This window comes from Fistularia commersonii, chromosome 4 (genome assembly GCF_037954325.1).
Source record: "Fistularia commersonii isolate RoL2024-O1a breed Wild chromosome 4, RoL_Fcom_v1.0, whole genome shotgun sequence".
Classification (NCBI taxonomy): domain Eukaryota; kingdom Metazoa; phylum Chordata; class Actinopteri; order Syngnathiformes; family Fistulariidae; genus Fistularia; species Fistularia commersonii.
The window spans coordinates 5,851,845-5,878,380 of NC_141287.1; the positions used below are offsets into that span (position 1 = coordinate 5,851,845).

General features: G+C 41.4%; 1 protein-coding gene across 1 annotated transcript in view; it reads right to left on the reverse strand.

Moving 5' to 3' along the window:
* Positions 1-1,909: 1,909 nt before the first annotated feature.
* kdm6a (lysine (K)-specific demethylase 6A) overlaps positions 1,910-26,536 on the reverse strand; it is a 53,436-nt gene continuing 28,809 nt past the window's right edge. The window contains exons 9-30 of the mRNA XM_086144873.1: positions 23,928-24,021; positions 20,568-20,694; positions 19,113-19,211; positions 18,592-18,811; positions 18,117-18,257; positions 16,777-16,869; positions 16,611-16,688; positions 16,273-16,380; positions 15,307-15,705; positions 14,222-15,117; positions 10,055-10,184; positions 9,824-9,929; positions 8,958-9,163; positions 8,741-8,784; positions 8,570-8,644; positions 8,327-8,475; positions 8,139-8,253; positions 7,863-8,050; positions 7,590-7,731; positions 7,384-7,510; positions 7,134-7,304; positions 1,910-4,800 (exon numbers count right to left, since the gene is read on the reverse strand). Of these exons, the coding sequence (XP_086000999.1) occupies positions 4,774-4,800; positions 7,134-7,304; positions 7,384-7,510; positions 7,590-7,731; positions 7,863-8,050; positions 8,139-8,253; positions 8,327-8,475; positions 8,570-8,644; positions 8,741-8,784; positions 8,958-9,163; positions 9,824-9,929; positions 10,055-10,184; positions 14,222-15,117; positions 15,307-15,705; positions 16,273-16,380; positions 16,611-16,688; positions 16,777-16,869; positions 18,117-18,257; positions 18,592-18,811; positions 19,113-19,211; positions 20,568-20,694; positions 23,928-24,021 (3,735 nt within the window). The 3' untranslated portion in view covers positions 1,910-4,773. The remainder of the gene's footprint in view (positions 4,801-7,133; positions 7,305-7,383; positions 7,511-7,589; positions 7,732-7,862; positions 8,051-8,138; positions 8,254-8,326; positions 8,476-8,569; positions 8,645-8,740; positions 8,785-8,957; positions 9,164-9,823; positions 9,930-10,054; positions 10,185-14,221; positions 15,118-15,306; positions 15,706-16,272; positions 16,381-16,610; positions 16,689-16,776; positions 16,870-18,116; positions 18,258-18,591; positions 18,812-19,112; positions 19,212-20,567; positions 20,695-23,927; positions 24,022-26,536) is intronic.

Here is a 26,536-nt window from a genome sequence, read left to right on the forward strand (position 1 = left end):
TAAGTTAGATGAAGTGATGCAGAATATCCCCAGAGATAAGAGAGTGGTAATTGGTGCAGATTTCAATTGACATGTTGCAAGCAATAGAGGGGATGAAGAAGTGATGGTCAAGTTTGGTATGCAGGATAGGAATGCAGAGGGACAGCTGGTGGGAGACTTTGCAAAAAGGATGGAAATGTCTGGAGTGAATACTTTCTTTTCCAGAAAAGACAGGAGCATAAGGTTATAAGAGCTTGTAACTTACAGTATAAGAGCAGAGATGGGAGAATGCAGGTAGACTACATCTTGTATAGACAAGTTAATCTGAAAGCGAACAGTGACTAAAAATTAGTGGTAGGTGAGTATGTAGCCTGACAGCATAGGATGGTGGTATGTAGGGTGACTCTGGTGACAAGGAAGAGGTCAAAGGGATGGAAGCTGAAGAGGTGTTGTATGGTTTTCAGGGAGAAGTTGAGAAAGGCTCTGGGTGGTCAAGGTGAACTCCCAGATGGCTGGAAAACTACAGCTAATGTGATCAGGGAGACAGGTAGGAGAGTACTTGGTGTGACATCTGGAAGGAAAGTAGATATAGAGACTTGGTGGTGGAATGAGGAAGTACAGGAGTATGTACAGAGAAAGCGGTACGCACAGAAGAAGTGGGACACTGAGGAGACTGAAGACAAGAAACAAGAGTACAGGGAGAAATAACGTAAGGTAAAGATAGAGGTAGCAAAGCAAAACAAAGGGCGCAGGATGACTTCTATGCTCAGTTGGACAGTAAGGAGAGAGAGAATGATTTATACAGGTTGGCAAAACAGAGATAGCGATGGAAAGAATGTACAGCAGTACATGTACAGATAACGGATCGAGGGAAATGTATTGATAGATGCTAGAAGAGTGATAGGACGATGGAAAGAGTACTTTGCAGAGCTGTGGTAACTATAGGGGGATAAAGTTGATGAGCCTGCATTGTGTTTTTGTTGACCTAGAAAAAGCATGCAACAGGGTGCCGAGAGAGAAACTGCGGCATCGTATATGGAAGTCTGGGGAGGCAGAGAAGTATGTTAGACTGGTGCAGGACATGTATGCTAGCTCCAAGACAGTGGTGAGGTGTACTGTAGGTATAACAAAGAAGTTCAAGGTGGAGGTGAGGCTTTATCAGGGATCAGCTCTGAGCCCCTTCTTGTTTCAGTGGTGATGGACAGGCTGATGAGGTTAGACAGGAATCTCCATGGACCATGATGTTTGCAGAGAACATTGTGATTTGCAGTGAGAGCAGGAAACAGTTTGAAGAATATCCTAAGAGGCAGAGGTATGATCTGGAAAGGAGAAGAAGGAAGGTTAGTCACAGCAAGAGAGAATATATTTGTGTGAATGAGGGGAACCCAGGTGGAACGGTGAGGCTACAGGGAGTGGAGATCGAGAAGTAGGAACATTTCAAGTACTTGGGGTCAACAGTCCAGAGCAACTGAGAGTGTGAAAACGAGGTCAAGAAACAGGTTCAAGCAGGTTGGAATGGGTGGAGAAAAGTGTAAGGGTTTCTATGTGATAGAAGACTATCAGCCAGAATGAAAGGAAAGATATACAAGACAGTGGTGTGACTAGCGATGCTGTATGGCCTAGAAACAGTGACAATGACGACAGGAGGCAGAGCTTGGTTGGTTGCAGAGATGAAGATGTTGAGGTTCTATTTAGGAGTGACAAGAATGGATAAGATCAGGAATGAGTCCATCACAGGGACAGCCAAACTGAGTTGGTTCAGACACGTACAGAGGAGGAATAGTATATATGTTGGTAGACGGATGCTAGAATCGGAGCTGCCAGGCAGGAGGTCTTGAGGGAGACCAAAGAGAAGATTTATGGACGTAGTGAGAGAGGATATGAAGGTAGTTGGTGTGAGAGAGGAGGATAAAGAGAATAGGGTTGGACAGAGAAGGTTGATTCCCTGTGGTGACACCTGAAGGGAAAAAGCCGAGAGGAAGAGTGTTTGATAAGTTGATCTAGTCGTGTAGTCCTGTGTATATTTCTGCCGGCAGCCACTAAGGGATTCTCTTACTGATGGGATCTGCTTAAGGTGTCCTTTTTTGGAGGTAAGCTAACAGAAAACAAAAGCTGTTCATTCACGTGTGATTCAGGCAGTCACAGCACCTAAGAAAAGTTTACATTTTAGGGAAATATAAAGATTCCCCAGCGATAGAGAATATCACCTGAATATCTTGGATTAATTGAGTTTTATTCAGACTCTGTTTCAGGAGCGAAATTTAGTTAATTTCAGTTTCTGTCAATCGGAGCCATATCTTGGTGTTCGGTAAGATTTTGTTGTTTTGTTTTGTTCATTTCTTAGTCTCTGGTCTGCAGCCACAGTTAAGTTACTTACACATGTCATGGTGTACTCATGTATTGAGCCGTACTAACTAAAACAGAGAGGTGAGTAAGAAAAAAATTGAAGTGTTCTTGTGTAAAAAAACAAGTGTAACATTGCAAATGATACAGGATATTTATTTCCTATTGTTACTTTTGTAAATTGTTTTTATTTGAAATGCTGTATGGTTTAGAGCAGGGGTGGGCAATTATTTTGGCTGGCGAACAAAATGAAAATTGCAATTGAAATATTATTTCTTTGGCATTTTTAAACTCATTAATGATCATATAAATGTACCAACATTATTTTGAATCTAATCATCCATACAAAATCAAACAAAAGGAAAAAATAAAGAGTTTCTAAATTCAGTTTCGATTGAAAAAAAATTGTTTGGTGGGTCGGATAAAAAAGCAAAAGGGGCCAGATGAGGCCCTTGGGTTGTAAAATGCCCAGGTCTGCTTTAGAAACTGTGGCATTGAGGAAAAGACAGGAAGCAGAGCTGGAGGTAGCAGAAATTAAGATGTTGAGCTTCTCTTTGGGAGTGACAAGGACAGATACGATCAGGAGTAAGTCCATGAGAGGGAGAGCATCTATTAAATGTTTTGGAGATAAGGTCAGAGAGACCATACTATTATGCATGTAGTGAAAAAGGACCCGTAAGTAGCAGTAGTTGGTGTGGGGGAAAACAGAGCATAGGGTCAGATGGACAAGGTTGAATCGCTGTGGCTTGGGTGAAATTTGATAAAATAAAATTACGCTAGTTGTACAGTATTCTCTGTGCCCAGAAATACACAGGCTGATGAAGACCTGAGACATGATGCTAAAATAAAATACAAATATAATTTTGAAGAACAAAAGGTGGGTTTGTATTTGAACAATATACTTTGAACTTCTTGAAAGCCTAATTTTTCCAATTTTGGGGGGAATGAAAGCATAATTCAGTTGCACAATGAGACCCTGAGAAGACTATATCTGAGGGCTCTGAGAATTTGTGATATATTTAATAACCCTTTCCCTAAAAATGACCGTCAGTCTGAGAAATAAACCAAAACCTTCTCTCCATCCATTGTTTAGGAGGGAGGCTCCAGCTGCAGCCACCGCTGTGTGTTTAGATTCAGCGTTGAAGGGCAAGCTGAATATTAAACTGTCAAAATAACTGATGATTGATTGTATTGCACTTATTACCAGTCCGATTTTCTAATTGAACTGGACTTTTTTCATCATTTTCTTGTTATATCGTTATAACAGCTAAATTGAATGAATGCCGTCACACTTTAAACGTGCATTTCTGCACTGGGTGTCCTTGCTTTCACAAAGACGACTTTGGCTATTTTCAAATAACGTTGAGCAATAAAACAAGCAATGTTATTTATGCCATGTCGGTATAAAGAAATAAACACGAGTGCAAATAAGCGCAGAAGTAAATGAGAACATTTTTTAATTGATGCATAAATCATCCTTCAAACAATAAACCCATCTCAAGGTAAGGTCTCTGTACAATGCTTATTAAGCAGTTTTCTTTATATAGAAATGTATGAAGGGCTTTGCTTGAAATCACAAGGCTCCTTCAAATTTAATGGCAGGTACTCTTGGGAAAGAAAATTACAGCATTCCATCAACAAATATTTTCACGCAATAAATATGCATTTATAAATAGTGTGAATTTACAATAAAATAAAAAAAAAAAACACAAATTAAAGTTTACCTTTTCATGTTTGTGCAATGCTTTTCTCCGTGACTTGGCAGCCCATCTACAAATGATTTGCTCTCATCCGACTCAAGTAACCAAAGACGCATAAGTTCCAGCAAAATGAAATATTCACTGACTGCAAAAAACAGGGGAAATGTTGAAAAAAAAAAAAAAAAAAAAAAAAACAACTCATCACTCCACTCTTCACATTACAAAACATCTTCTCTTGTTTTCCTGTTCAAGAACGTGTCTATCTAACATACAAAAGCCGGCTATGCTAATTATTCATCTCATGGAGGCAGGGAACAGAGCTGTTTAGCAACCCACAAAAAGAACACAAAAATGGGGTGCGGGTTAAAAGTCAGTAGTCTTTGTGTAATGAAGTTGCCAGTTAAAACTTAATATGTACAAAACTTTAATTTCATCATTTAATGTGGCATCGTTTGTGTTCTCGTGAAGTCCAGCTGAGCCAGCAGTAGAACAGTCTGGTCCTTGTGACAAGAGGAGCCGCCACAACCCCCGCAAGTCCACAAGGGGGGGCAAGTTGCATAGATACACAGCTTTCACACAGCTGCCTTATGGGATAGCTACAGAGTGCAGTTAAGAGGACTGATGGCTTACTTCCTGAATATCAGAAGAAGAAAAAAAAAAAAAAAAAAACACACAACAAAACACAACAACACAAAGTTTCTGGAGATTTTCCAAGTCCGTTGTGGTTGAAATTGTCCTCCGAATAAAATCATCAAGAGGAGGAAGGCAAGGGACTCGCCTGCGGAGAGAAAACACGGTGAGGAGTACGATCAAGAGACGGGATCGAAAAGGTTGGACTATTAGGGACGTCGGATGAAGAGGCGCCGCATTGGGCAGTTTTATTGGAGAGCGTGCTCTTTTCATGTCGAGAAACATTTAAGTTACATTACATTGCATTTGGCAGACGCTTTTATCCAAAGCGACTTACAACGGAGGACATAGGGACTGCAAATACACCTTCAAATACACGATTAAGTGGTGCAGCTGTCCTGACTGAACATTCTAATCGCGCCTTCGTGAATGAATCGTCCCCGCCACTCGTTCTCTTCGCATCATTTTGTCCGATATGCTGCAGGTCTTCTAAAAATGAGTGCGATCAGCAGATGCGAGAAAGCAGGGGAAGGTCAAGACTGCGCTCGTGGACCGCAGGGCTGCGGTAGCGCTGCCAAGTCCTGAGAAGGATCATGTGATGCAAGCCTTCGGCCAGAAGGGTCAGATGTCACTGCATCTTTGACCGGGACAAATGGGACGGTTAAGTACATCGGAGCGTTTCACGAGACACTGCAGGAAAATGACACTTTATCATGAGTGCCCCTGCCAAGCGTTACACTTTCTTAATATACTGCATGCAGTACCAACTCGAGGGGACTTTTAAAAAGGAAGGTTCCGAGTTATTTTTATTGGAATTGAACTCTTCGTTATTACAAAAACGGTATTGAATAACCGTCTTTGTGACAGAGCTGTTGCACAAACACTGATGTTGCAGTGATGCTGAACCAGACAGCCTTGCCAAGACATCAAAAGTACCAATTCCAATATTCCCCCCCTCCCATGTGACTCAGATCAGGCATAAATCAGGGAGGAGGACAAAAGTGCACACAGCTGGACATTCTCAGATCAGGTTCAGGCCTCATTAATATGTGCAAATAGATCTGATTCAAATCTGGAATCTAACAATGTATCTGTCATCTGAGCAGACGGATCAGATGGTCTGTCAAAGTGAGTCACGCCTCATCAAAAATGCAGCAATTCAGCATTTTAATGGCTCGATGGTTGTGGTTTCTCCTGCTGCGGCAGAAGAAAACACGGGAGGTTCGTTGGAGGACGAGGATCAAAAGAAGTTTCGGAAACCAGTAGCTCGTACTAGTTCACTCGTCATAAGCAACGCCCGCAAACTAAACAAATTTAAAGAAAATTCTGTTCTTTTGTCCGAGGTGAGTGTATTTAGAAATAATGAATGACGATAGGATTAAAAAAATGAAACATGGCCTACAATTTCTAACTTATGGGGAAAAGATCCAAAAAGGAAACAATGCCACAAGAAGCTTTGGAAATAAAATCGCATGAAAACTGAATATATCAATTTGATGTTTATGTCAATTGTCCATGATTAACAACTGACTTAAGGGCGGGCAGAGTTTGAAAGGTCTGACCTTGACCTTTGACCACTCTTCATCGAAATTAACATTTATGCCAAACCGGAAGAGAAAACAAGAGTGGGTTGAAACAGATGGATGGATGGACAGACGAGCAAAGAATTAAACAAACTGCCATGCGTCTGTCACTGAGGATGGAACATTCTGCCATTGAAAATGTAAACCTCGCCAGCTGGCTCTAAATCACATTGCTATTTTAATAAGACATTTTAGAATTCATCGGGGATGACGGTGAATTTTCTTTCATCGACTGTTTTATCGGCGGCACACAGGTTCGAAGGAACACAAGTTATCTTCTGGAACATACGCGCGAAGCAAAACTAGTATTGTGTGCGTTCTTTACAACGTCCAAGGACGTCTGCGTCCTCTCAGCACTCAACGCATTGAGACCAAGATCAGTCAAGCAGTTCATTTTGATTAATCATTCAGTGATGTTGGTTCCAGTGAGGTTGGTTCCACCAACAAATCAAATGGTTTGCAAAAAGTGGGGATTCCCTCAGTTGCTACACAACGTCAAAACTTGCAAAAACTTATTTTATTTGTTTATCACAGCCAGACCAAAAAGCTCTAAGTCACCGATAACACTGACAAAAAGGGACAATGGGGCCCATTCACAACACTCCCCAAAATAAGTGACACCAAGAAGGTTTCGTATTCATAGAAAACATCTTTAAGGGGGACAAATATTCTGAAGCACACCAGCTAACCGGACACCGCATTAACGTGAGAAACGACGTGAAAGCCAAATACGATCTGTTTCTTTGAAAAAAAAGAAAAACCTGAATCCCACTCTAGCAATAACTTCAATGCAAGCGATTGGCAGATGAACCCTTCAACCGACCCCTAATTTAGCATTTCATGAAAAGGCGACTCGTCTAAACGGTTACGAGAAACATTGTCTCTGCTTGATACTTACAAGGGTGAACTGGTCATAAACCTGCATGAGGTCCTCAATCTTGAACTGCTCGAGCACCACAAAATTCTCCAGGTTGGTGCTCCCCCTGCGGGCGCAGTCCAGGCAATGCACCACATAGGTTTTCCTGCTGTTGCTTTCACTGGTCACAAACAGCAGGTCATACACCTCCACCTTGTCAAAAAAAAAGGACACGAGAGCGTGAGGAAAGTCGCGGACAGCGGGACCATCCGGTGTATTTTAGGATAATTACCTCGCAGATGCTGCAGTAGTGAGCCGGCTCATTCGGGGTCCTCCCGTGCCACACCAACTCCTTCCCGGCAGCCAATAATAGCTCCCGCTGCATCTGACACTGTTTTAGCGTCCGCAGCAAACAATACCTAACAACCACGTCGGGTGGGTTTAGCGCCGCAAACATTAAATGAAAGTTCGCTGTTGAATGAAAGAGCGATATCTCACTTGATCATCTCGAAGAGCTTGTGGTCCGACACTTTGATGTTCCTGGCCAGGTTCCAGGAGAGGTGGACCATGGGGACGATGGATTTAACACTCTGCAGTTTGTTCCATTCGTAGCGCTCCACGGCTAGCTTGTACTGGTGGGCTGAGGGAAAAAAAAGAATTACAAGATGGCTTCACCAGGATAAACTAGAGTTCAAAATTCCAAATCACTGTTTCATCGATTCGCCTACGCATATGGCCTGCGATCGGTTAAGAAACGATTCATATGCTCACCTGTGAGGGGTCCAACATTCCATGCAATGTTGTTGCACCAACCAATGGCCTGGACCCAGTGGATGGTGCCCGTGTTCAGCCACACCAGGTCTCCGGGACGCTGGATGAACCTATAAACTGGCACGTTTGTCTCATAGAGGTCCTCCAGATTGGGCCACCAAGACCCCATCAGGAAGTTGATGTTGTTCCTGTAGTAAATACATATATCGTCGTCACCCGTCGCACGCCTATGTATCGAGAAAATTGTATAAAGGGAGTGTTTAATGCCGAACTTACTTTTCACAGAAGTCATTGATGACACCCCAGTAATGTTCAGGCACAGCAAACCACTCGCAGTCCCCGGGGCCAATGTTGATGTTGACCGAACAGAAGTTGTTATTTTCTTGATGACCTAAAAGTAAATGGTGTTCAATGCAAGCGAAGTGACAAGAGACAAGGATGTGCCATTGTTTTGTGCACGTCACCTGGAGTCCTGCTTCCTGGCACTTTCATATAGAGCTGGACGGTGTTCATGCCCAGGATGGTGTGTCCTACATGGCTGAGCAGGTTCCCCGCAGAAACAACCCTGGCAAAGGCCGGCAGCTTTGTCAGCTCCTGGAGCTGCTGTTTCCATCTGTAAGGGGAAAAGATAACAGATGTAGTTAGAAAAGACCAGTCCTATTTATACTGTTATCATACTTTAATAAGTCAAAAAGGATTTGACGTACTTCTTTTCATCGGAGAGGTCTATGTTGGTGCCAAACTTGATGTGTTTAAAAGGACATTTCTTCTTTCGCATTAGACTGCCATAGGAGTAGTCGTTGTTATTAACAGAAAGGTGAAAAATAAAACTTTAAACAATCCAAAAGATGAGCTATTGGGGGATAAGGAAAACCCACCTGTCAGCATCTGCATCCATATCTTTCTTCTTCTCATTCTCCTCCTTTTGAATAATCAAAATTAAGAACTGCATTTAAGTTTGTGTTGACACTTATTAAAAACCAACTTTTGAATTTATTGGGAGAAATGAATAATACTGATTTAGTCCCATCAAAAAAAAAAAAAAAAAATCCAATTATAAATTTTAATGATGCAGTCTTTCTATTTTGCACATACCCGTAGAGACTCCTGGAAGGAGGAGGCCTGGTACTGGGCATATTTGATTATGGTAGTGTGGGAGCGGCTGCTCTCACAACGCCACATTTTCCTGGTGCCGCTAGGGTCCCAGTTCTCATCGGTAGGTTGAGCCAGCTGGGTTCGCACTTCCACCAAATGATCTGGATTGGCCTCAACCAGAGTCTTGGTGGAGAACAGGCCCAAATCTGCATGTTCAAGGGAAGCCAAAGAGCAAAAACAAAAAAGAGGATGGTCCGATTTGAGGACATTACATGGTACCGTACTTTTCTTTCATCATTTTTGAATCCAAAATCCTGCCCCCATTTTTTTCCTCCTCAAACAGTCAATCAACAATTCATTTTTATTGTGACATGTGGTGATGATAGGTCTAAAGCTTACAGTAACAGAAATGCAGATTCCATCAGAAGTATAAAAAAAAAAAAAAAAAGGTGTGGCTACATACAGATAACGTTAATAACTTTCTAATTTTATAAAGAGAGAAGAATCATCCATATCGGACTATTACACCAAAGGACCAAAAGCCTCTTTATAAGAAAGCAGACAGCCAGAGACTCCCCGATGCAGCGTAGTCATCTAAAATATGCAGTAATCTTTTTCACTTGCAGGTGGTGCTGTTGTCATACATGTGTATGAAGCTATTGAGCACGCTGCTTGACCATTTACAGGGACACACCCACAAAGTCAGAATACACATCCATCCCACTGTACATGCAGCTACGGATGCAATGCAAGCATAAAATACTTTTCAAAGTCGGGGAAAAAATAAAATAAAAATACAAAATAAACCGAATGATATTTTTACATTAAGTTTCACTCAAAGTATATCATTGGGACCGTGATATTACCAAGTTTCAGTGCTCCAGCCAGTCCTCTGATGACAGTAACCGGATTGGCTGCATTGGTGCAGAATTGATGGAGGGGAGGAAAGAAAGCATCCCTCTTGTTTTCCAACTGGACATCACAGAGGGGATACAGAAGCAGTCAAGAGACGGTGAGTAGACTCCAGGTGGATTTTGTCAAAAAGTAACAGAACAGTATCTCAAGAGTACTTATCCCTCGGTGGTGCTGATACTCACATAAATACTGGGTGTAGGGGGGTTAAGTTTGTCCTTTGGCAGAGGAGGGGAAGGTGTACAAGGGGGTCGCGGTGGGGGGCACTTGTCCAGAAGGATGCTGCTAGTCGACAGACCATTTTTCCCTAAGTTCCTGCAGCAACAGGAGGAATAATATGTCAGTCAATTAGTCGTGACTAGTGAGCAGAATTCTATTTCGTGAATGGAAGCACGATGCGGAGATTTCTTTTTAAACCCAGTTCAAATAACAAGCTCCAAGAATTAAGGGATGGATCAATGACACTTCAGAATCAGAATAAACTTTATTTATCCCTGAGGGGCAGTTGGGATAAAGGATAGTATAGTTAAAGAAAAATCTAGAAAAAAAATAAGCTCAAACAAAACAGAAAGCAAAACAAAAAGTTGAAAATGCTACTCCGTACGCGTCCAGTCATCGCAAGAGCAGTGACTGGAACCTTAAAAAAACTTAGTAAACCAATACTTCTGGTCCCTAATAATCAATGATCAGTGTCTCAAAAGATGAATCTGACCCCAACAGGACTACTCAGTTAACCTGACAAAAGCATTACTTCTAAAAAAAAAAAAAAAAAAAAAAAAAAAGATTGCCACGCCAGAGGATCATGAAGCCTGCCAGTGGTGACCAGTGACCAATGAAAAGGCCACCGGCAGGCACTCCCTCCTTCCCAAGAAACATGATTTCTGCTCCGTTTTGCATAATATAAGCGGGATTCCTGCAGTGTGAGCAGGACGGGAAGGACAAGCTCACATTCAATAATGATAAGCTGGTTTAAGAGCCAGTGGTACTGGAGTCAGGTTGTGTACCACTTTTAAAGTCCACTATTGGATCATGGAATCTTGGAATTCAATGACATAAACTTCTGCCATGACTTGAACTGTTTTTTTTTATCTCTCTCTTGACGTTCAGATAAGGTTTACAACAAGACCAATGAAATTAACCAGCGTGGCCTCTTTAAATCATCACCTGAAGTATAACTAGTGCACACGGAACATCAGGGGACTGGTCAGTTTAAAGAAAAAGCAATATAAAATATCAAACAACAATGTAAAACATGAAGATAAATCTTTGAGGTTATCCAGGTCATGGTCAACTGTGTCAAATCATATGAGGCACCTGGGCTTGGAGATGCTTCACCTCTCATCTGAGAAGCTTCTTCAGTTAAACTGATTTGACAATGATAATGATGACAAACTGAAGAAGCCACATGCCCGACAAGACACACATCTTAAATCACTGAATTCAGCTGTATCAGTCAGACCCATAGTCATGGGTGTATAAAATCAAGCAGTCATGTAGACACTATTTACAAAAAAGAAATTCTTAAAGAACTGGTCATTCTGCAGAGCTCAGTGAACTCAAGTCTGGATCTGTCACGGGATTCCACCTTTTTTGAGGAATCAGTTCGTTAAATTGTATCTCTTATTTTATGGTCAACTGTAAAATGTAAAAAGCGGTAAAAATAAGAAACAACAGCCGCTTAGCCATGAGGGGGCAGAACACATAAACTCACAGAGCAGGTAACTGGATGGCGAGGGTGCATAACGGTGTCAATGTCACCAGCACGCCATTAACTTAATAACCACCGGCACAAAAACTTAAGTTCCAGGGACTTAATGGAGTGGGTTTCAATGGCCATGCAGCTGCATGTGAGGCTTACGTCACCAAGGAGAATATCAGTGGTCAGACAAAAGAGTGTAGAGGAGGCCACTACTGGAAGCCGAAGCAGTGAAAACGGCCAGTGATGCCCGTCTGACCTCTGGTGGTTTATCAAAGTGTTTCCCAACCACTGTGCCGCGGCAAATTAGTGTGCCGTGAGAGATCATCAGGTGTGCTCTGGAAAAATGCCCACTTTCACCTGATTGGTCCGAAAATTATTTATCCAACGCAAATAGTGTGTCTTCCTATGTCTATGTGGGCAGCGTGCCCATTCGATGGCAACGGGTAGTGAATTAACCTGTGCATCTGTGTATCAGAGTGATTAGTGACGCTTTGCGTGATGCATTTTTTAAATAAAAAGTACTCGAATCTGCGTAAACATACAGGCAGCATTGTTGAAAACTACCAAGACGAGTGAGAAAGCAGCAGAAGCTTGCTACAAAGTTGCTGAACTCATCTCTAAATCCAAACAGCCACACACCGTAGCAAAACATTAATATTACCTGCCGGCAAAATCATTGTAAAAGAAATGTTCGGCTCTGGCGTTGATAAAGAAATAGCCCGAGTTCTCTCAAATAATACAATTTTCAGACATTATTGATGACATGTCTTCGGACATTGCAAAAAAGTGTTGTGGAAAAGTTGCACATCAGAGGGAAATTTGCATTGCAACTTGACGAATCTACAGATATTAGATATATTAGATTTCACACTAGGTAAATTGAGACTACGGTTTCATTCTAACTCGCTAAAGAATGTTTTTGACATATTTATTTGGTGGTGTGCCGTGTGATTTTTCAAATGTAAATATGTGCCGTGGCCCAAAAAGGTTGGGAAACACTGGTTTATCAGATGGGTCTGGGTTCAGCAGACACACACACCCTTACCTCTAGTGAAGGGACAACTTAGAAAACTATTTTGAACAATGCTACGCTTCCAACTTAGTTCCCAACACTTTGGGAAAGCCCTTTTGTGTTCTCGTATGACTGTGCCTTAGTACACACAGCAAGGTTGATTAAGACAGGGTTAGAGGAGTTTTGTATGAAAGAACTTGACTGGCTCAAAGAGAGCAATGACCGCATACCGTTCGAAAAAACCTTTGGGATTAACTGGAACGTGACCAAGAAAATCCATATTGTTTCAAAGCAGCGGCTGACGTCACAAATACAGTTGTGGTTGCATGGCGAGAAATTACTAATCCACACAATATTAAGGAAAGCCTTCCCAGTAAACCATCATAGACCAAAGGACAAAACAACTCCATATTAATAAGAAAAAGATTTGAAGCAAAGATTTAAAGTGAACAAAATGATAGTCAATGAACATGTTCAATGCTGCAGGGTCAAACTGCCACAACGTCATCAAATACAGCAAGGACTCCCAACACAAATCACAGATCTATATCACAAGCCATTGCATGCTGTCAAAATTTTTTCAAGGGATGTAAGGAAGTAAGTATTTTCTAACTTTTAAATCGCTACTTTCGACTTTCGGTTGAAGGAAGTTGAACGCTGAGGGAAGATTCTAGGATTCTCCTTGAATTCTACAAAAAACTGTACCCCGAACAAGACAAAGATCATCCATAGGCCATGGAAGAAGCTTTTGGGAGTCTTTCTGCTGGGACCTGGATGCTTTTCAAAATGTTGGGCAAAAGGCCAGGCCAAATAGGTATTAATTCACTGATTATTTTGTGGGTGTGAGGAGATCAGAATGTGTAGTCGACAATGCTGGTTCTAGGTAGCAGTATTTTCTAATTGTGCAGATTGGGAGGGGAGTGAAATAATCAGCAGTCATCAAGCGGGACCTTCCAATCACAATAAGGTTCTCTTCTCTTACGGCTGCCATACATGTCGGCGAGCAAAAAACAAAATAGAGCACCGATCAACATATCATGGACAGTTGTTTTGTATTTATCTCATAATGGTGGGGGGCGAGGTACAAGACATGCCATCTCCTTTATTTCTATTCTTTTCCTCATCAAGGTTGTTATGACAGTTATATGGTGCACTGCATTTGCCAGATTTTAGGTCTTTTTTACTTTCTTTACTGCATCACTTGAGGTCCAAAATGAGATTATCAAGCGTAATGGTCTTATTTACACTGTAACATGCAGTGATTTTTCATTGTTTGAATACTGAATCAAGCGAGTTATGGCAAATGTTAAATCTGTGCAAAAAACTTCAGATTTAAATTTTCTTTTGGTCTCAGATCCTACCTGCTCACATTTGACATACTTCTTCTATGCCTGTCAAAACTGCTAACTGACGGCAAAACACATTTTCACCTCACTTTTCTTTCTTGAGCATTTCCACACATGAACAAACACACACACGCGCTCCAACACACACACACTAAGGCAACAAGCTGCAATTAAAAATGCAGCGTGACCACAAGCTGCGTAATTGTAAGGATGGCGTGGACAGCCAGACCCTGTTCAACAATTGGAAAACAGCAAATATCAAAAAAGATCATAGCGTTTCTGCACGGACTCTTACCTGCAGACTTTGAGGACTTCACTGGAGCTGGGATAGATGGAGACCGAGGACCAGGGCGCCAGACCGGCACCCTGGTCTGTGTGTCTTTTAGCTCCTGCGGTTGGCTCCACATTTAGTGGGCTCTGAGAGTCATCTAGCCCCTTCCCATTGACTGTGGGCCCCTGACTGTTGGTGTTTGACAGACTGTTAAGGCAGGAGAGGTTGTCTGTGGCATGCAGGTTTACGGCGCAGGGAGGGGGTGTAGCAGTGGCTGATACTGGTGAGGAGGCCAATGAGGGCTCTGACATTGGTTTGGCAGCACCATGGAGCGCAGGGTGAACATTGTTCAATATTTCTGAGCAAGGTCCCCCTTGGTTACTACAGTTACTCTTATCATCATTACTTGTAGTATTGGCTTTTCCCTTTAGCAAGGCTGAGAGCTGAGGATTGTCTGAATTGAGCACGCCGGGGCCTCGAGAGCCGGGCTGAGACAGGCTTGCGGGGCCATCGGTAGTCCGCAGCTGGACATGATTAGTCGATCCCTGCACAGGGGTGGTGCCGGGACTTGGGGTTGTCCCTGTACAATGCCGGTTGATGTCCTCTGGACCTGATGGCATAATGGCAGCTGCACCGCTGCTGCTGCTGTTGTTGTTGCTGTTACCCCCTGAAGGCGTGGTGTCTTTGGTGTGGACCCCTGAGGTAGTAGTGGAGTGGGGGGGCGAGGACAAGTGGTTGGGTGTGGTCTGCGGAGAGGTGGGGGATAAAGATGAGGCTGAGGAGGAGGCAGTGCAGGGCCCGCAGGAATGTCCGACCTGATTTAGAATGGCAGAAGAAAAAGAGGTCTGTGGGGAGGAGGATGAGAAAGGGGGTTCTCCATTGGTACCAGCCGAATGTGAACCTGGACCTTTTTGAAGCCCCTGGGTAGAGAGTGACCAGAAAAACAAACGATCAAAACCATGTAAATCGTTGAAAAACAAATACTGAGTGGGGCTTTCGAGGGAGAGAAAAAAGAAAAAAAAAAGAAACAATGACAATGAGGAAAAAGAGAGCATAGGAACAAAAAACAAATACAAGCACATATGCCAGAAACAGATCTAGCTGGATACCTGAGCTGTACTGTTGCAATGCTGGCTCCTCCATGTCTCCTCTGGATGACTAGGACTACTGGTTGTGCTGCTGGTGCTAGGGTGACTGGCGGCTGTGCAGTTGTGAGGTAGAGAGTTCGTCTGCAGGTAAGGCACATTTCCGTTGCTCGTGCTGCCACCTCCCAGTGCCACGTTGGGATCTTTGCTGGGAGAGTTGGAGTCCAGGTCACCGGGCTGCCCTGATGACGGACTTGAACATGATCCATTGGCTGTGGGCTGGTTGACGCACGGGGGTCTGATGGCTGCGTGATTGAGGGGGGAGGAATGGGAGAGATTCGCTTGTTGGTTGGAGTGTTCGCCCGAAGGCCCGTTGGGGAGGCTTGGCCGAGGCTGGACACCCGCTGCTGCCTGTTGCCTCATCTGTAATGGAGAGGCAGATCGAGTCGGTCATTACAAACCATTCTTGATGACAACCAACCTGTTTCAATTGAAATCTTGAGCCAACCACTGGGACAATTTGTCCACAAACAAGATCAAGATACACAGATCCCTCAAACAAACTTTAATGTATGTCCATTAAAGTGACACAGACAACAGCGTCCTTTAAATTTTATAGGAAACAAATCATAATTGATCAACACAAATTATTTATAATATATAATATATCTATATAAATTATTTTCACCGAAGGAGCCTCTCGGATGAGGGGTGAAACGTCTTCAAGTGAAAAAATTCAAGTCCAGTTGCCGAGACAAGATTGCGACAAGAATGCAGAGATGATTAACTGTTTTCTTTTTTAGGAATTTCACTCTGTATCTTTTCAATACTATCAAAACCCCTTCAGTGATACAACAACCCAAGAGTGAGATCATCCGTAACACAGCAATGTTAAGCTACTTTGAGAAAAACAAGAGGTTACATCCAATTTGAGACACAGCAGTTTGGCATAAAGTTAATGCTATTTCTTTAAGTGACACATGTATATACCTGTAACTGATGCTGCTGCATGAGCGTGAACTGATTCTCCAGTTGTTCCAGCATTTGCAGCTGGAGTGGCTTAAGAGTAGCTTTGCTGGTCCGCAGGTGATCCAGTAGCTGCAAATTCAATGGCAATTTTGAACGTCGGCTCAGCCCGAGTTGCAAAGCAAGAAATAAAAGCATACAAATTGTGTATCCTCGTTCTTCAAACTAGGGTAAAAACATTGCATTCTTCTACAGAAAGTTTCAAATGATGGGTGGGACATCAGGATTGGTAAAAATATGAATTTTCAATTAATATTAAGTCATCAATTTGTTTGAACTTGGCAAATAAATGTCTCTTTCACCTGAAGTTTTTGTGGTGTTAGGTACCAGCTGGGTGCTTGCCGTTGATTGGGGCTGTTTGTCCAGGAGTCTGAAACCCCCTACGATTTAAACAAGAAGGAAATCTTCAATACAAGCTATATTCTTTTATTTTCTAATAAATTGTCAGGGACATGTTGGGAGCAGTACCTTGGCTGGGCTGGCTGTGCGTTTCCTCTTGGCAGTGCTGGCCTGTAGGTCTGCGTGATTGTTGACAGACTGGGTTGTTTCCCCTTTACAGGACTAGATGTATTATAGCACAGGAACAGTTTGTTGGTAAAAGTGCTCTTGATCAACATCTTAAAATTTAGTACGATCGAACGCAAACTTTCTGTGCAAAAGTCTTCAGCACAATGACATACCATACGTTGATTACATTTACATGCACAACATTTTGAACGTTTACATAAAGCATGAATAACACAATGATGAAGATATACTTTGTGTTAAAACCTTAATCTATTTCTCAATTGATTAAGGTCATCAGTTCATGCAGCATCAGTGTGCAGACATGCAGTCCCACTATGCATTATCCCCATGATTATTTTTTATTCTTGGATGAATTTCTTTCTTCTTTCAATGTACAGACGTCGCACCAGAAACACTAGTTTGGAGGCATTTCTAAAAGGTTCAAGCGAGGTGCAAGAGTCAACTCCAGGTGATACAGTAAAATGTACTATAACTGTGCACATTTACCATGTTTGATTTACCCATGCAGCCTTTCAAGTCTTAAGAATTTACCAAGAAAAAAGGACAACATTTTATTGACATATAAAGGTATGAAGGACATGTGTTACAGGACAGAATGAGCTCTTTGAGACATTCCTTCAATTTAATATCTTGTAAGGTCCAGCGACAGTCTCAGGACAATGAATAGGTGACAAGAGCCTGACTTAGTCCTTCGTGACCATTGTATCCTGGTTTGGGCGATTTGATTTGTTTCAAAACACAGTGCTGCATTTAGAAATTGCTTTGTTGGTAGATTCCCTTTAGATTTTATTATTTAAACTTTCTGTTAAAACTTTTAAGGGGACAATTTCCCTTTATATTCCCCATAAATATAGAATTCTGTTTGCAATGCATCAATTCGCTTTGAAAAGAACTGTGGATGAAATTGTTAAAATACGCTGCATAAACTTTCATCCATAAGTAACGCTAACCTTTAAAATTGTCAGAATACGATCCTGGCTGTCTCCCCAAAATAAGAGTTTACAAATAAGCCAAGCAACTAGAAAAAACTAAAGCCAGTCTCTTATGTTACACAGGATGATGCGAGAAAAGTCAACATCTTTCAAATAATTAAGCAGATGCAACACTAAAATAAGCTGTGTCCCAATCCACCCATCGCTCTAAGTTCCGTATACTGTATGGGAATGGCAATACCATAAGATGCAGAGTTAACATCTGGAACTGTTCAGAGATTTGTCAGAAAATTATTGCTGCAATAGTTTCAATAGAGGCTGGATTCTTTTGAATATGCTTGATCTCACCTGCTGTGCCTGTGCTGTGTTCAAGGCCCCCTGCCTGGATGTGAGCTCAGCAGGAATGGGTAGGCTCCATGCCTCCTCAATACTAGGAAGCATTTTACTCTTATTTTGCAGACTACCTGGCTGTAGGTTACATAATTGAACCTAGAAGAAATTGTATTAGACATATACTTAAGTGCTGAACTCGAGGTTTAATTAAGTGCATACAGGAAAAACAAATGTACAATGCAGTCAAGTATGCGTTTCAACAAACAAAGAGGGGGAAAAAAACTAGCACACCAATATGAATTATTATTCATATCTTTATGATTGAAAAATCAAAATGACAAAACAATCACAATCTGCATTGAGAAGAGGGATTGTTATGGCAATCCTTGGCACTAAGCACACAACATCAACAAACACCCACAGAAATACCGCAAGACATCTGACAGATGGGACTGCTTCATGGTATTAGTCATCTAAATGCTTGTCATACCTGCAGCAGTTTGATGCGTTGTGTGAGCGCAGCAGTGTTGAGGCAGGTCTTGCTGCGTGTAGCATTGATGTAGCACTTGATAGCGTCATGCGGCTGGCCGCACGATTCATAAAGAGTGCCCAGATCCATCCAGGCAGCGGCGTGGTTGTGATCCAATTGAACAGCACAGATATATGCCTGCAGTGCATCCATAGGCTGGTTCTGCTGCTGATAGAGAACACTGGAGGCAGAGGACACACGAGGTGGGGATTTACTCGCCAGCCTCTGGAATTGGGTCCTTATCTTATGAACCATTCCTGCTATCAGGGATAACCAGAGGACAAAATGTAGCTCTAATAAATCTTTCTCATTGTTTTGTTATCCAGCCTCTGCCTTGATTACACTGCCATGCTACAGTTGCTATAGCATTGTTGTGCATAGTGACAGGAGCCACTTAACACCAAAGAATTTGTTTCATAAGCCAGTCTCTAAACCGTGGACATAATCCTCCAGTAACCATCAGGCACAAATTACATTCTTACCCTATGGAGCACCAAGTGTCTGCACTGGCCTCTGACTTATCAATGGACTGGCGATAGGAGATGAAGGCATCCTGCACCTTCCCAATACTGGAGTAGCATCTGGAGAGGAAAAGTAGACAGGATTCCAAAGTAATTAGAGCTCAAAGACAACAAAATACAACTTAAATATGTACTATTAAGCCACAGTAAAAAAAAAAAAAAAAATCTGCAATGCTCCAAAAAAGTCACACCTCTAATTTTAAACTGCATTACAGCTAATCTTTCATTTGGCCGAGATTTGACAATGCAATAGCAGGCTCATGTCCAAAAACGGTTGCTGTGACTAAAGTTCAGAAATTAGCCACAAACCGGTAAAGGAATGACCCCGAAATGCCATTCAGAGGGTCTGGCTGTGTCTTAAAGCAGGAAGCAAGCTTGGTGAGGGCAGAAATGCAAAGTCGTACAGACTAATATAACATAAACTGTGTTTGGCAAACAGTGGTGGGTCATTTGCCTGAAAGTTGTAACATTTGTAACATATATGCGACAGATAATTATAGATATGACTGCAAACCACGGGTCTTCAGGAGGCAAAGTGTTTTTCCATCAGTATGAGGAGAGCTGAGTGCAAACAGCTTGATGCCATGCGGAGCAATGAAATTTTAACACCTAACAGGACACCGTAAATTATATGAGGGGGATTTATGTCAACACCAGATTCACAGAAAGGAATTCAAGTTAACATGACAGGAACAGAGGATAGGATGTATGATAAATCCCATGTCCTTTCAAGCTATGGGGAAGAATGTTGACCAGGCCTGAAAATTTAAGGCTAATTAACCCAAGCTTGATAAAATAAAAATAAGAAAGCAAACCCTAACATGAAATCAAACAAAATCTTGATGCTGTTTTTATTCCCAAACTTGATTGCCCTCCAACGTTTTTCTCACTATATAGTTTTCATCTTGTAATGTCATTTGTATTATGTGCAGCGAACTGTTGAGTCAAGAGACAGCATTCTACCAATTAGTTTACTTTTAGTTTCAAACAGCTTGGGGAAAAAATAATATGTGAAAAACCAAATACAAAAATATAACACACAAAATGCAAAAAGTTAACTTAGACATATAAATCAAACAATACTATCAAGTTTTATTCTCAAAAACAAGGACATCTTAGCTAGTATAAAGGCTAACTTGCGCTGCTGTGACAGATATGACAGAGATATAACAGATGTTTTTAGCATTGTAGGTATTCTACTAAGTACAAATTATATACATATCCTGAACATGATTTGAGCGGTTGAAGTATGAAAACTACTGACTCTCTCCAAATAAACGCTATGGCTTAAAAAGTAGGATGAGGTAGCATGAGGAACTTGTCATGACTATGGCCAGCAGACAAACACTCTGATCAACACATACAAAGGACATATGACACACATTTAAAACAAAAATATGTTCTTGTTTGTTTTACCTGCCAAGAAAGTACCAGGACTGGCCAGAGTTGGGATCTGACTCTAGTGACTTTTGCAGACACTGGATAGCATAGCTGTCCTTGGTGCCTTTATCCCCCAGCTGCTCCACCGTGTGATGCATCCAGCCTTGGTAGAAAAAAAAACAAAGGATCAGGGCCAAGTCCTCAGTTTATTTCTCATAGATTCCCCAACAATACACAATCAAACGATCTAATAATTATGCTTCATTTGTTTTGATTATATAGAAAAAAAAACAACTAAATCTCCATATTCCAGTATGAGAATATGAGTATGAGACACTACCGACAAAACACTGAAAGACCTTCACCACCATTTCAACTATCCCTTTAAATAAGGAGAGCGATGCTGCTTAAACTGCCAACTCAGAAGTGTAACAGTCTACCATTCCACCTCTGGAAAAACAAATACTGAGACTTAACAGTAGGTAAACCCTCTTAAGAAATGCTATATAATATACACACACGCACACACACACACACATATATGACTCATTCATCAATGCAGCTCTTTTACATTTGGGTTAGCCCGCATGCATGAGGTCAATCAGATTATGAATGACAAAACATCTATTCCGTTTATGTTAAACAAGTGTGTTGCTTTTCTGGTATCATTGGTTTGGCCGTCTAACAGCATTCAGGTTTCTAATATGACCCCTTGTAAAAATGAATTGCTCCAGGGTTAGACTATGAAGATAACTGCTTTCATCCTAAACACATTTTATGCTATGATCATGATAAAAAAAAATTATAATTTGAATTTGGAAAAGGTGTGCTAGGCAACATATTTCAGCATTTGATTTCTTATTTATTAAAAATCAAGTCATGGCCCCATGATAGGTAAACAAGACAGAAATCTACTTTCACCATGCAAGAGAAAATTTCAACCATCTGATAAAAAGAAGGGCATTATAACCACCTAAATAATCATAATGTGACTACTCTTTCACTGAAATCTGCCTATGAAGTAAAAACAAGGCAAAAATCTACAAACTTGGTAGCAAGGATTGCTAATACCATCATTCTTGGCTCTCACACTTTTTTAAATGTTCAATAGAACTTCCCTGCTCTGTCTTGTGCACTCAGACTCAATGCATTATGCAGTGTGATCATATTAGACACTGTAAAACAAGTAGCAGAAATCCAAGACAACACGCCGTCCACTGTCTGATGTGCAAATTAACCCCCCAACAAAACAAAAGCTCCTCAATTGAGCGAGAAAGGGAGCGAGAGCAGATAATTAGGGGGAGGGGATATTACTTATAAAATAAAGATACAAGAAAAGATCAGATGCAAACTTCATAAATAAATCCTACACAAGAACAAGGACACATGTCCAAACCACGTACGGTAATGACGGGCAATTTCCAACAAAGAATCTTAAATATTATCGAAGACCTCCCCCAGTTCCAGTTACACACCTGTAACAACCTTAATAGGTCACCATGACAACCTCAGCAGGCAAGACTGGGAATGGATTTTACAACTGGGTGAGCGGTTAGGGGCGGCTGTCTGTATTGTGTTAAGAGTAGAAAATGGAAATCTGTAACCATTAGCAGTGATTACCACTTTTCGTTTTTTTCAGACAATTGAGAAAAAAAAAAAATCCAAGGCGACGTTCAGACAGCAAGTCTATAATGTTTATCACAGCCATAGGTTTTCAGGTCCCATTATATTCTGCTTGGAGATAATGTTGTTGCCAATACTATTAAGCCAGGGTTACTACTATGAATAATTTAAATTACTCCCGTGGTGCTTGGTTCGATATCCACATGTAGTTATAGAGCTCTACGTTACACAGTTATTGTTTATGTTTCAGATATTGCTGGTCCTTCTTAAAGGTCAGTCTGTCAGTCCCTCTCAATGTCAGGTCATTTAAGCTTACCTCATTCTAAGGTTGGTGCCCAAGAAAAATGGCACATTAACCAAAAGAAAATATAGTGGTAAATGTAAAATAAAAAAAAAAAAATACAACTGTCAAGGGGACCATCGCTAAGCTGTGCGGGAAAGTTATACTCGGACTAATGTGTGAATGGAGTCTTGTGAATACACACAAAAATTGAACAAGAAACATCCATATGTCACTCTAGAAAATAGTCCTATCAATCGTGATCATCAGCAAATCAAGAGGCTCTTTGCATGTAAAATCGGGCCAAAAGAATCACCTGCAAGGCGGGGGGAACAGACCCCCCCCCCACACACACACACACACACACACACACACAAACACTGCCAAAGAGAAACTGCTTAAATCAGCCCCCCTGCCTTAAAACTTCCAGACAGCTTGTCTAATCACAAATAACCCTCATCCAAATGCGCTCCTTTGATTAATTCTATATCAAAATGGAGTGGCGTTTTTTTGTAGTTGTGCACTAGCTGAATGACAGCTATCCACCCTGTAATGATCCATTGACATTATTCAATTCACACCTGCAAAGTTCCAGGCATTGACTTGAGGCAAAGCAGGGCTCTTGTAGCAACGGTTCTCTCGTGTCCTTGTTGATATATTGTACTTCAATGTCACATAGGTGTCACGGTTCACTCCACGTGACTTAGTTCACAATTCTTTATTACAAGAGTTTAATAGAAGGCAACTTGATTTACTTATAGAATGAATAAGTGCAATAGGACCCTGCTTTGCCTTGCACATTGTGGTATTAACTGCTGTAAATGTCTTTTGAAAACAAATCAATATTTTCAGAAAGTGTGGAGGGTAGATTAATATGACATAAAGAATTTAGAGACAAAATTAAAAGACATCTTACATTGGTGACAGAAATAATTCAAATGTGTGTGTCTTTAAATAATGGAAATGCCCACCGCTTGGCAATTTTTCTTTTCCCTTTACTGACCTTTTCCAGGATTTTCAATGTTGTCGATTTTTGAGTTTACAAACTTTGGCAGCTGGTAAACATGCAGTTAGATCAATAAAAAAAAAACAAGAGATATGTCCAATTTCAATTGCAAAAATAACATTTTTGCTCCATTTATCTGCTATTACTACATGATATCTACAATTTTTTTTTTTTTTCCCCCCAAATGTTCACTCTTGTTTTGTATTTGTGTTCTGTGTGTGAAATTACACTGTGTGGGGGGAGGGGTAGGAGAGGAAACTATGTGGAGCAGACCTGCTGTCTTCCCCTAAAAGTAGAGGAAATACACTGCCCTCAACAGAAACAATTGCTGCAAATGTTTCCACGGAGCAAAGTATGGTGCAGTCCCATCCCTGATGATCACCGACTTGAGTGATAACAAATTTAACACTCATTCGTCATATAGAAAGGTTAAATTTCCCTTTTTTAGAGGGGAGGATGAGTTGAAGTATGAGCAAGTGGCACTCACCTAATTGTTGCAATGCAGTTGCCTTCACCTGTGCAGGAAGATTTTCGGTCTGCAACAGGCTTTCATATGCTTCTTTTGCCGCTCTGTGTTTCTTCTGCGGGCAGAATTGGGGAGAAGCAAGGAGAAAGGCACAGACAGAGAGGTTGTTTCAGCCAGACAGGAGGGTCAGCGTGTTTTATGAATCTATCTGGTTAGACACAAAGAGTCTAGAGCCCTCCTCACACTTGTAATGACCAGCCAAACACACGGGGGGTGGGGAGGGTCAGTGAGGAAGAGGACAGGCCAGACTCAACATGTCTGGCACCTTTAAGTGTGCAGGAGTGTGTGTACAGACTAGCAGGTCTTTGTATGTGTGTGTGTGTCTCTACCGCGGTCGAATTTTGGAGAAACCTGAGCTGTTTGCACTGAGGCGAGTCTGTTGTTTGTTTTAACTTGGTAACCTCGTTGACCTCAAGTCAGAATTAATAGGCAAAGGTGTGCGCTCTGCTTGCAAGAGCACAATCTTCTTTCATCAACTCCACATAACACGTCCCTCCATGTCTAAAACTTAAGGAGTGTGTCCGGCTATGTTTGCGTGCATTTAAGCACACACCCTGTGTCTGGTCCCAACTCTTCCTGTCTGTGCGCCATAAAGACACCTCAGGGTAAACACTGACACTTAGTGCACATAAGAGAGAGATCCTCTTAGCAGTTCCTTCCTGCTCCGACTGATGCACATCATCAAGCCAGACCACGTCCAGACGACTCGACGGTCTTACATATTCTCCAACCTTTGGAGTGTTGAGTGTTTGATGAACACACTCGACTGAAGCACTACCACCGAAATGAAGACTGGAAGACAAATCTTTACTGTGCCGGTATCAGTAGTTTTTGATTCAATCTTCATTATCAAGCAGTACAATCGCTTGTATATAATGATGACAACAAATGTTTTAAATAGTAATTTGAAAACATGAAGAAATTAAACAGTGAATCCGAACTTAATTATACTTCAGGAGAACCCAGAGGCATTGGAGCTTTGATGCCGCTACTAAGTTTAATACTGAGTGTCAATCTTATGAAGATTTGAAGGGTAAATAAAATTGAACTAAAAAAAACATTACAAATCTAAGCTGATTATGCCCTTCTCTGAGCTGCATAAAAATTGCACATTTCGGTTGCATGAACATTGACCAGTAATAATCTTTCCCTGGCTCACGTGCTCATAAACATTATGAATGGAGTCGGGCACAGTGAATGCATGCAAAACACCAAACACTGAGCAGTGTGTTCCTGTAAAGTGTGAATGTGTCTACTGTTATTATAATGACGTGTCAGCAAAGTTTTCACTATCAATCTTCACGTGCGTGGCTGCCAGGCTTTCTGTATAGTTTGCCTTGACAGGTAAATGAGCACAAAGCAGGTTACGCTTATTCGGGCGCAAAAGTATTTTCTAAGTATTATCTAAGTAATTATCTGTGCCATGGTATTATCTGCAAATAATACCATGGCACACGAAATTGGCCTTTTTACTACAACATTTAGTACTTTTGTAAAATTGCTCCACTAACAGCATGCTTGGTAGATACTACAAAACAGCATGGTGACAGTCTATTCAGAGCCGGGAAGGGGGGGGGGGGGGCTTCAATGGAAAAACACTGAAGTAAAAAAAGGAGCAGCTCGAGATATACCTAAAGACATTGTGGCACAGAGGGTAACTGTGTCTGAAAAGTGGAAATTATTTGGATTTCAGAAGTCTGACCAAACTACATATAAAGTTTGACAAGCTACAGCTGTCACTCGCAGCGATTCCACTAGCAAACTGTCCATGTAAATACAGTTAACTAGTGGCTCCCTCGAAACACTGAAGTACTGTGCACAGCTAGAAAAACAAGTAGTGGACCAACATCATAGGATCACTGCGTACACAACAACATGGTTTTACTACAGACAACCAAGAAAGATGCTACGAATGAAACAAATCAAATATATGCAAAAAAAAAAAAAAATTGAAATGACAGTCAGCCAAAACATATTCTTTGATACCCCAGCTTCCTCCCCACCCTTAGAGGAAATGGGGTGCAGCCATGACCACAGCCTGTGTGGAACAAAGGATTACATCACCTTTCTTACGAAATGTATAACAAACCGTCGGCGTTACTCAATATGATACAAATGAGATTTCTTGCAACAGTAAAATGTCTGTGAGGGTTCATTCAGGTCACAGTCTATTGGTGTCAAATTGTATTGTGGCAACTGGACTTTGTTTAGTTTCTTAAAGATGTTTAACCTATCGTTCAAGAGGCTTCTTCAGTTCAAAATGTAGGGAGTTTCAAGGATCTATGTTGACCAGTGGGCTTTGGTTGAATGAGGTGTAACATCTTCAAGAAACAAAATAACATCCGGTTGCAGCAATAAGCTTTGATTCCAATCTATATGTTCCATCTATCACTTCAACCTTTCACTTTTTTGTTGCATTGTTTGCCACAAAGGCAAAAGCACATATTGCATTTAATTAACTTATTGATTATACTGTTCACAAGTTGAGAATCAAAATCCATGCCGAATCTCCTCAGTGAGTGATGTGCACATCCCAGCTTCATGAATTTCAACTGTGGCTATAACAAAAC